Source organism: Petaurus breviceps, unplaced genomic scaffold, assembly GCF_028583685.1.
Source record: "Petaurus breviceps papuanus isolate PSGF00001 unplaced genomic scaffold, PetGlider_PUasm1.0 90762, whole genome shotgun sequence".
Lineage (NCBI taxonomy): Eukaryota > Metazoa > Chordata > Mammalia > Diprotodontia > Petauridae > Petaurus > Petaurus breviceps.
Window position 1 is genome coordinate 4,309,014 of NW_027187339.1, and position 11,558 is coordinate 4,320,571.

Consider the following 11,558-nt stretch of genomic DNA (forward strand, 5'->3'; position numbering starts at 1 on the left):
GAGAGAGAGAGAGAGAGAGAGAGAGAGAGAGAGAGAACCCAGCCCAACTAAAATTAAAACTGCTGAAATAAACTATCACCATCCCGTGGTGTCAAGGTTAAAGCTGGAAAAATTCCAGCACTAGTACCAGGGAAAGTCCTATGAAGCTACAACCCAGGACCTTCTGCGAGTTGGGGCTGGTTACTCACTGACATTGTCTCCATGGGCTCAGCTCAGGGTTGTCCTGGTTTTCAAGATGGAAATAGATGAATATGACCTTGGGTGGGTGGCCACCACCAAACCTGCCTGCCACGTAATGTTGAACTGCAGAAAAACAGCCACCTGCCGAGGGCTGGCTAATGGCTGGCAATGACAGTGATCTCCAAGTGGAGGGCCAATCACTGACAGCAGGATACACTCAAAAGAATAGCCTCCAGTGGGCTCCCACATGGCAAAATGGGTTGTCGTTTGCCAGTAATTAAGGAATAATGGCATGGGGCTGTTGCAATTGGCAGAATGGAGTCAGCTCTGGGTCATCATATTGTTTGTTATGTAGGGAATGAGGGCTGGATGATGGGGATCACTCTCACTCCTGATCCAGCTGGGAGTTATTGTGTTTAACTAAGACACCTGGACCCAGGTACAAAGTAGCTTCTGGTCTTTAGGACTCATTGCTAAGATAAGCTACCAAGTCTCAGATAGAGAAAGGAGTCACTAGCTACTTTCCCTCCCCAAAAGCTGTTTTCCTGGGAGCTTACTAAGTAGAAAAGTATTGCTTTCAGAAGGAGACTGGGTTCTAATTTGTAAATAAGTAAATCACAAGCGAAGAGAAAAACAGAAAACTGATAAATTCAATTCTACCAATATCCCCTGAAACTCACGTACACATGTACTTTCCTAAACTATATATCTTAAGAAATTATACATTTATTTTTAAATCTCCTGAGAGGGAACTCCCTCCCTGAAATGAACAGTGCTCATTTTAAACTTTGTTTGGGGGTGAACCAAGTTCATATGATCAACAAGGATCACATTTTTCAAACCATACATGAAGCAGGAGTTCTGTTCATGTTGCATTCATTCCCGCTAGGTCTAGTTCATCTCCTTATGGGTTCAGAAATTCACAGCAAACTGGTCATTCCACTGAGACCATACTTTTATCTCAATTTGATCCTATAGCATCGAATAGCAACATTACAGTATAATTGATCTTTGGGAATGTCTGCCTTGCCTATCCAGATGAACTAGAAGTTCTTTGAAGGTGGGGTTTCTTCCACCTTTTCTTCCTTGCATTGTCCACAGCTATAAGATAAACCACTGAGCACATAGTAGCTACTTGTTGCATTTCTACTAGAATAAAGCACATGAACGAGGAAAACTTGGGGGTTTTAACAAAATGCCATCTAGGAATGTGTCAAAAGCTCCATACACAGTGAACAATTACAAACAGAATAAATATGAAAGTTAATGATAGAAACGTGGCATAATGTAAGAAAAATGATAATAACAACAATGATAATAATAGCTCACAATTACATAGCACTTACTATGTGCCAGGAATATATCACATGAACTTCACAGCAAACTTGGGAGATAGGTACTGTTATTATCCCTATTTTACAGATGAGGAAACTGAAAGAAACAGGAGGAGAAGTGACTGCCCCAGGGTCACACATCTTGGAAGTGTCTGAGACCAGATTTGAACTTGGGTCTTTCTGACTCCAGGTACAGTGCTCCATCCATAGTACCACCTAGGTGCCATAGACAAGTTAATTAGCCTATCTGAGCCTTAGTTTCCTCATCTGCAAAATGATAGTAACACCTATAAGTATTTATTTCACAGAGTTATCTAGAGATTAAATAATGTGTGTCAAGTGCTTTGAATACCTTAAAGTGCTATATATAAGTGGTAGCTATTTTTTATGAATAAAGATCTCTTCTGAAGATCCAATAATACCTGGATATTTGGTTAGAAAGAATTTTCCAAAGAGGTTGTTACCTATCACATTTCTGTTTTCCATAATGTTCTTTTGATAGTATGGAGTTGAAGTAGAAAGTGGTAGCCATTTGGAACTCAAAACTAATCAAAAATAAACCAAATGTTAAAAATTCTTTTAACGTATAACTAGGGGGAAATTAAAATATTATATATATATATTTTTTTTTTCAATGAAAGAAAGTGAAAATCATAGGTGGCCTGGAGTCAACTTGAACCAGCTCTCAAGAACAGACTGGAATTTTCAGCATGACCATTGAAACCTTGGAAATTGGCAGATGCTACAGAACAGGGATTATTTATTGTTCTAATGGTCTAGACTTTAAAAAAAAGTAATGGAGAAAATGTTGATGCAGTTTAAGTTCAAAAATATGTGTTCACTCCCTGCTACCCTTGGGAGACAGTTGTTAAATATTTACCAGAAAGTCAGTTAAATATTTACTAGCACACTGCTGATAGGTACCATGTTTATTACACCCATGTGAGAGGCAGGCTCTCAGTTCCTTACCTTGTTGTGATACTGTAGCATCTGGGTGATAATTCTGATCTTCGGATGGTAGTTCTTTATGGAAATTACTCTACAAAAGAAAGAGCCGAAGCTGAGATCTCTCTTGCTCTAAAACCCTTAGTGGCTCCCTAGTTTTTTTCCTTCATGTTTAAAAAGAAGTGATTGTACTATATGACTTGGGTAGAAGTTCTTAATTGGGGATGGTCCCAGGTATTATTGCTGTTTTTTTTAATATTCTAACAACTATATTTCAATGTGATTGATTTCCTTTGTAATCCTATGTCTTCTATTTTATTTTATTTAAAAACATTTCGAGAAGTACATAGGTTTTATTTGACTGCCAAAGGAAAAGGGTCATGACACGTAAAAAGCTAAGAACCCCTGACCTAGAGGTTCATTCCAGGTTTATAGCTGGGATGCAATGGTCCCACCTCCAGACATTCTCATAAGTCTAGATTTCAGTCCCCTTCCACCCAGTTTAGGTGCCACTTCCTCCTTATAGCCTTCTCTGACCTCCCTAGTTAATCAAGTTCTCTCCCTCTTAGATATTCTCAAACAACTTTGTCTGCATCTCTTCTTTACCTATAACATTCAACACTTTGTGTCATCAGTAGTTGTGTAGACACAATAACCACCATGCTTGGAATGCTCTCCCTCCTCGCTTCCACCTCTGGGCTTCCCCAGTTTCCTTCAAATCCCTTTCTTTCTATAGGAAATTCTTCTTTCTATAGGAAGCCTTTCCTCATCCCCTTTCATTTTAGTGCCTTCCCTCTGTTAATCATTTCCAATGTATTCTGTATATGCTCTTTTGCACATAGTGGCTTGCATATAGTCATCCTCATGGCAACCATGGGCCCCTTGAGAGCAGAGACTTATCTTTCTTTGTATCCCCAAGGCTTAACATAGTGCCTGGCTCATAATATGTGCTTAATAAATGTTTGTTGACTGACCGAGGAATTGGATGTTATCTTGCTGAGAACTGGATCTATACTTGGTATTGTACTTTGCCCACAGTAGGTGATTAATAATTACTATGATCAATAAATTGTGATTAATAAATTATTGGTAAATGTTTGAACTGAATTGAAGGAGGAAGGTCTAAAACAGTTGTGAGTTCCTACTATGATAATGGCAGTTAGATGATTTCTAAGTGGGGCAAATGTAGGCCAACAACCACTAATTCTAAAGGTAGGGAAAGAAAGAAGGGACAGAACCAGTCAAGGGCAAATCACACTCTAAGGCGGTTAGGATGGTTTGGGATTTTAGCTTTTTCCCCATAGATCAAGCCAAAATTTGCCTCTTTCAGACTTCTCTCCATTTCTCCTAGCTCCTCCCTCTAAGGGAAAAAGGATGTCAGATATCTCCCCCTATGCCAAATCCTTTCTTATCTTAGCATGATCCCCATTTAGCTAAGTATGTGATCTTAATAAAAAGCAATTCCCACCTACATCTCAGGTCATGCATGGAGGGACTATTTGAATCAGAAAGCCTCCTTCAACTCCTACGAGTTGCTAACAACCCTACTATTAGTTGAAATTTAAAGAAGAATCCTACCCACTCTGACAGGGTGTTAGATTGTTAGTTTGGAAATTGGCAAATGCTCCAAATCAGGAATGATTTCTTGTTAGATTTTTGTTTTAGAGGGGTGTTTTTTGCTTATTTTTTTGTTCAGTTTTGTTTTGTTTTTGCAATCACTCCAGTTGTGCCTTAGGTATATTAAAAATAAACAAAACAAAAATCAGGAGGCTCAGATCATTAGACATGACATACTAATTAATATCTACTGTCATTATCCATGTCCTTATTTTATCTCTTAGTGGAGAAGAGGAGAATGGCCACTTCGTGGTAGCATGGTTAACATGGGTAAACTTTGCCTTGAGCCAGATTTGGGCTTGATATAAGCCAACAACAGTTCTTAAGAGTTTAAGGCATGCTTCAAAATGGAATAGGCTGCCTCTGGAGGTGGTTAATAGGCTTCCCAACACTAGACGTCTTGTGGAAATGATGTCAACTTGTTACACTTATTTTAGAGGGATTCTTGTTATGATATGGGTTGGATCAGATGGTAACTGAGGTCTTAATGTTGAGATTCTGTGCCTCTCAGTGGCACACCTAAATGAGAACTTCTAATGAATTTCAATGAGCACAGATCTTAGCTGAAAATCACTGTGGGCTTTTGGGAATCTCCCCCTTCTGAAACCTCCATCTTTCTCTCTTCAGAATAAACCACTGGTCCCATCCTGTATGTGGTTCTGATTTATATTGAACTAACAGGAAAAGAGAACTGAGAGGGATAGCCTTTCCTTAGCTTCTTATCTTAGCCTTGACACTAATCAGTTACAACACCTTAGGTGAGACACTTAACCTCACTTTACCCTGGTTTCTTTATCTGGACAATGGGGATAAAAGCCTTTAGCCATGTGAACTGCCAAGTTTGTTGGGACATAAAAGTACTCAGGAAAAATTAAAAGTACAGCCCAGCTATCTAAGTCACTGTTATAGCTACTTCTGCCAGAAGTCTGGACAGGAATGCACATTCCCCTTGAAATGGAGAAACCAGAAAAATAAAATTCAAGATCAGAGCCCTACTTTGCAAATCAACTCTTCTTTAAGCCTAACCCTTTAAGAAAGCACATTTATTAAGTGTTCTCCACCTTACCCCCACTAAAAGTTACATTCACATACCCTAGTCTATGTTTTATTAAATCAACCACACTTCATCTTTTTTAAGAAAGTGTATAAACCATATTGTATGGGGGAAAGGTTGGGGTGGGAGGGATGGGGGAAGTAGGGAAGACTCAGCCAAGGCATCAGTTTACTCATTAAAAGGTTAAGATTTTCATGAGGGAAATGCACAGATAACAAGACTTCCTCCTGTAAAGATTCACACTGGTCTTTTGTTCTTGAAGGACATAATTTTATTTTTGAAAGAGCATTGTGTCTGGCCCTATCTATAATTCAAAGAACAGGAGTCCACAGTCATCATGAGATCAGCTCATAAACATTAGTCTGTTCTCTAAGCAAGCTAATTTCAAATGCATCTTTGCTTTTTTTTATTTAAGGGAAGCAAACTATTTTCTTAGTCCATTAGATACAGGAAAGAAAATAAAATAAGGAAAAGCAGAGTTGATTTTTAACCCAACATTTCAGTGTTCTTTTTTACTCCCCTGGCCTCAAAGAAGAAATCAAGGCATTTGTTTACCTTAACTAGAAGTGGGTTTCATTTGGGATAAGTGATTTTTATGCCTTGGCATCATGCCAATCACCCTTGGACATCAGTATTTTAATAGAGTGTAAAATCTTAAACCATTCAGGTTCAGGGCTTAAATAACATGTGGCAATTAAGAGAAGTGACATTTCTGAACTTGACCTTTCTAGTAGAATACACAAAAGAAGGTGCCATTCCAGCATTTCTCTGTAGGCTTTGTCCTTCTGCTAAAAGACATTCTCAATTGAATGTTCTGTAGACAAATGAAATCTAGTTATTACCTTAGTGGGTCTGAATTTTATCCCTTAAAATGACTAAGGAAATATTCAAGTAAAATGAGTGAGATGGTGTTGCCAATGTGTTCAGGGATGAATACTTCCACCCTTTAAACATAGAATAGGTGGGTTTCACACAAAGGTTTCTACAATCTTGCTCAGCTGAGGGTCATAGGAACTGATGGATACTAGTGGGGGGGGGTGGAAAAGGACAGGCAAAAAAATCTGTCTATCTATCTATCTATACATACATATATGAAATATGAAACAAGAAGCCATTTCTGCACCTTATAGTGCCTACTGAGGCCCTATTTAAGAAAGTTAACAAATGCCTGCTTACAGGCATATTTACTAAAGAAAAGTTACAGGAATGAAAAGATCCTGACAGATGTACCCTGCCACACACCAAGGCCAGATGCTAATTGTATAGTTTGTTCTCTCCTAAATATGTCAGACCAACCTTACTTCATCATGACCTGCCACCTACTTCTAGACAGAAAAGTTCATGTCTCTTGGACAACTGATTAAAGAGAGAGTAGAAGAGAAGAGAGGAATTCTAAGGTATTGGGCCCTTCAGGGGCCCAAAGTTTAACCAAATTTCCTGCAGAGAGAACACACAGACCCAAATAATATTGAAGATCTCAGTAACACTCGCTAGTCAATAAGATAGATGTTCAAAATTATAAAATATATCCATTGGAATTGAGGAGCAATGAAATACTTTATCTTAGCTCCTCCTTCTTCCAGATTATCCTTGATTGTCTCTAGATACTTGCTCATAAGACCATCTGCCCTTTAAATTGGGGGAAAGGAGAGAGGCATATATCCTGAGCGCTTGCAGTGGAATTTTTATACTGTGACTAGAAGCTACAAAAGGGTTATCTGGAATACAGTCCTAAAGACAGTTCAACGTCTAGCCCACTTTCATCAGGACTTAGTTTTAGGGATGAAAGGAATTTTCAAAGTGCTCTATTCCATTCCTTTCCATTAAACAGATAAAAAAATGGAGGCAAACATTAATTGAGTGAATTGTCCAATTCACTCCAAATCCAAATCCAAATCCAATAATAATTGTTCCTTAGCAAGGAATTGACCCTCAGGGCTATGACTCCCAATACAATTCTCTCTCCATAATAATAACAATATATACAATAATAACAATATAAACAATAATAACAACTCTCTCCAGATAATAACAATAACAATGATGACAGTGATAATAATCAGCATTTATATATAGTGCTTTGTGGTTTGTACCCTGCTTTATAAATATTATCTCATTTTATCTTATAACAACTCTGAGAGGTAAGTGCTATTTTCCCCACTTTATAGAAGAGGAAACTGAGGCAGGTAGCAGTTAAATAACTTGCCTAGGGTTACAGAGTTGGTTAGTGTCTGAGGTTGGATTTGAACTTTGGTCTTCCTGACTGGAAGTCTAACACCCTCTTCACTGAACCATCTAGTTGCCTCTAAGGCTAGGTTGGGAGTCAGGAAAACCTGGGCTCAAATTTGGCCTTTGACACTTATTGGTTATAAGGCCGTAGTAAGTTGATTAATTTCTACAACACTTGCCTCACAAAACCTTAGAATATATCTACCAAGTCTACCTACCCTGGATTCCTCCAATATTTCCATAAGAGAGACGCAAATGTCAAAAAAGAATTTGTATAAATATTAAATGATTTAAATACCTTTGGACCACTATGGTATTACGTGTGCTTGTGTGTGTGTACTCACATATGCATACATACTCAGCCACCTTCCAGTTCAATGGAAAACCACCAAATTATCTACATCATGCACATTCAAAGGAATCATATAGATCATAGATATAGGATTAGAAGAAACTTTTAAGGGCATCTCGAACACCCCTAATTTTACAGATGAGAAACTGAGACACAGAAAAATTAAGGGATATGGACAAGTCCATAGTCACACAGGTTGTAATTGGCACATCTGGGATTTGAACCCAGCATGTATCAAGTTGCTTTCCCATGGTCTAGGCTTGCCTCTCTGCACCTCCCCTTCCCTTTTGGATCCTGAACTGACATTTCTCATCTTCACCTTTACTTTGACCTTGGTAGCTCCAGAGCCAACTAAACCATGCCAATTTAATGATGGCTTTCCATGCCACCACCATTATCTCAATCAGATAGAAGTTCAGAAAAAGGCTTCAGAATGGAAAGAAGGAACACTCAGGAGAGCTGGTACTTCCTAGAGACTCATAAAGTGAAGAAAGAGAGCAGTACCCCAAGGAGTCCACATCCTTTCCCCCCTGCTTCTCCATGGTTACCTCATGATGTTGGAGGCATCTTCAGCATCTGGGTCAGCGCAGTATTTATTGGCAAGGATTAGGCACGCATCTGCTGACTCTATCTAAGACACCAAAGGAAAATAACAAAACACAAACATATAAATAGCTCGGTTTTGCTTGCAATTTCTCTCTGTTGACAGCTCTTGGAGAACCTGGTGCTTCACAGAGAAGAGGAAGTGCCTCGGCGATTGTAGTCTTCATTGAGAGTGTAGGCTGCGATTTCTTGGTGGAATGTAAACATTTCATTTTGTTGTTTCTGGATTGCACTACACGCACCTTGATAATTATACTTTTCGCTTTGCGTAGTGATTTACATCCACCCTCCTCCAATTTACTTAACAAGCAATTAATTAAGTCTTACATCCTCCTCTCTTCCCTTTTCTTTACCAACTCTATTATTGTCCTTTTTTTTTTCCTCTGTGGGGAGAGCAAAGAGGTTAAAGTACTCCTCTCCATCTATCAAATACTGGAAGAAGAGACGGGGGAAATCAGAAATCCAAGCAACACCTAATCCTTTGGATATACCCATACTAAATGTGAATATGAGCAAATAGTCGCTGAAAGCTAGTTTTCTCTTTCAAGAGGAACTATGTTTTGTGCTCAGATGTAACTTTTAAGCATTGTAGGGGTCTATGCACATACACATGTGGCAGAGGTGGGGAGTTTGGTATTACTGCTAAATTCCAAATCTCAGCTGAGCTTTCCTCAATGTTAATCAAAGAAAATTTGCTTACGTTACCAGTTAGGGTGATTGTGTTAATAATTGTTATTTAATAATATTGCATTAATGATAATTTTTTTTGGTTAATTTGGACCCTTTGGATAATGTTAAGCTTAGTTGGTCTTAATAAATAGCAAAAGCAACAGCACAAACATAACAATCGCTTGTTGTACCAGATCTATGGTTTATTCTACTCAGTACTAGATTTTTTATAGTTGTACCAAAAATGTTGTTATGGGAATGGGAATTTAAGTTCTTCCCTGCTCCCAGGCCTTTTGATAGGCTTAAGTGACTCTGGGAAACTTCCTTGATTTGAAAATATACTCTGCCCCCTTATATGCTGAATGTGGTCACATGGAGCCTGTGGTGGGAGGCTTGGTTTTCAAGAATGCTCACACCTTGGTACTGTGTAATTGGGCAATGGGTCAAGAGGGTTGTGACATTCTTTGAGCCAGGAGAAGGCTATATATACCCTGATGTGAGATTTTGTTTTGGGGATCACTTTGAGAAGGGTTATGTGATTTGACCAGGTGAGACTCTGAGCAGCCATTGAGACTCCTGGTTTTGAAAACCCAGATTTTGGTTCTTCCCTCTCTGGTAACTGTGACTAGGTATGGATGTAATGGTCAGACAGTTGGAAGCCTGTCTATTGATCTGTTTCTGTCTGCTAGTAACTTCTGTCTGTATACTCTGAAGTTCGGGGTGCTGACTTTTTCCCCTGAAGTAGGTAAATGATGTTCGATTGATTAAAGCAAGATTGTTAACCCATTTTGAGTTGCTTTTCTTTAGAAAAGCAGATCTAAGAAATTGTGTTGGCTGCCACCCTGGGTATGCTAGAGTGCTTCCTGCTACAGATGTTGGGTGCAAAAACATGATTTCTTCCTCAATGCTATCTTAATAAGATTAAAGATGTGCTCTCAGGGTGACTAGGCAGCACAGTGAATAGAGCACTGGCCCTGGAGGCAGGAGGACCTGAGTTCAAATTCGGTCCAGACACTTAACACAAAAACTAGTTGTGTGACCTTGGGCAAGTCACTTAACCCCAATTGCCCTCCAAAAAACTATGTACTCTCAAATTACCTCTAGCTCGCCTAAATAAAAGATTCTTGGAGGTAATATCCAAGAATTTACCTGAGTCCCTTTTAGATTAAATGTTAACAACCAGAACTCTCATTTGAGGCAACAAGTGTCTTGTTTCAGGGCACAGAATTTCATGTGCACTAAATCTAGAGATCATTGATGGCATAGGTCTCTAAACAGGGAAACTTAGCAATAGTTAGCAAATTAATTAATTAATTAAAAATAGTTACCTACTAGATGACAAGCTGGATAAATGCTTCCCTACTTCTCTGTGTCCCCTTACCCCAATACAGAGGTATAAGCAACAGTGGTCTCATAATAATGTCCTGAGGTTCTTGTACTATTTGCCTCTGCCCCCAAATGGCCCAAATTGCCCCAGTTATATTTTGTGATACTTGCCCTGGTAGTATAGTAGCATAGTAGAATAAAATTACTAGTAGAAGGGTTTATATTTCAGTCAATCCCAAATGCATACACAAGGTACCAGGGGGCAATGCTTGTCAAAATATTGTTACATTTCCTAATTTTCTCTGCTCTACTCCCCTCAGGCTAAACTATCATAGGAATTTCATGGGAAGCTGGTAGATTTAAAGAGGGTAGGAAAGGAGGAGAGATAAATTGAATCTTTGCTTATGGAAATTAGATTAAAACTTCACACACACACACACACATACATACACACACACACAGACCCTCAAGTAAAAGAATAAAAGTAAAACAACACTCATGTAGTATATGTAGGGTACTGAAAGCATAAAGCCCTATTGCTGCTCTGTAAAGATAATATAACATGAAGACCAGATCCTACTAACTTGTTCAGATCCAATTAAAAAGACAGGAAATGGAACGATGAAGAGATGATGGCTTGCTGTATCATTTTTGTCTCCGATGTTTAGATTTTGAAAATCAAGTGACCTTGTCATTGGCAATGGAAGTATTTTTCTTCCTGAAACTTGTTATCATACACCTTGAGGTGTGGCAGCATCTATCAGATTCTCAGTGGTAAAAATAAGTAAATAAATAAAGATATCTGCTTATTAAAAACTATCTCCCTTCTCCAATTTTTTTTATTTATTTATTTTTAGTTCCTTAATTGTCTCTTCAGGAGAGAGTCCCATTCAAAGGGTAATTGCTTTGGTCCCAAAGGTTCATGGATCTGGAATTGGAAGAGATCTGGAGAGGCTGGCAAATTCCCTCATTGACAGATGAGGAATCTCTGGCCCAGAGAAATGAAGTGACTTGCCCAAAGTCACACAGATACCAAATGTCAGAGGCCAGATTTAAACCCAGGTCTTCTATTAATCTGGAATCAGGAACTTAGTCTATATATTGGTCTCCTTTATTTATCAGGTTTTGGAGGGGGTCTAGAGCGGGGAAGGTAGGGCAATTGGGGTTAAATGACTTGCCAAACGTCACAGGGCTAGGTTTTTTGTGTGTGTGTGTGTGTGTGTGTGTGTGTGTGTGTGTGTGTGTGTGT

At 38.8% G+C, this 11,558-nt stretch overlaps 1 protein-coding gene across 7 annotated transcripts in view; it reads right to left on the reverse strand.

Annotated features, from left to right (window-relative positions):
- Positions 1–11,558, reverse strand: part of KCNMA1 (potassium calcium-activated channel subfamily M alpha 1) — a 917,791-nt gene that overhangs the window by 239,722 nt on the left and 666,511 nt on the right. For all 7 annotated transcript variants that reach the window (XM_069068323.1, XM_069068322.1, XM_069068316.1 and 4 more), the window contains exons 12-13: positions 8,260–8,342; positions 2,484–2,553 (exon numbers count right to left, since the gene is read on the reverse strand). In XM_069068323.1, the coding sequence (XP_068924424.1) occupies positions 2,484–2,553; positions 8,260–8,342 (153 nt within the window). The remainder of the gene's footprint in view (positions 1–2,483; positions 2,554–8,259; positions 8,343–11,558) is intronic.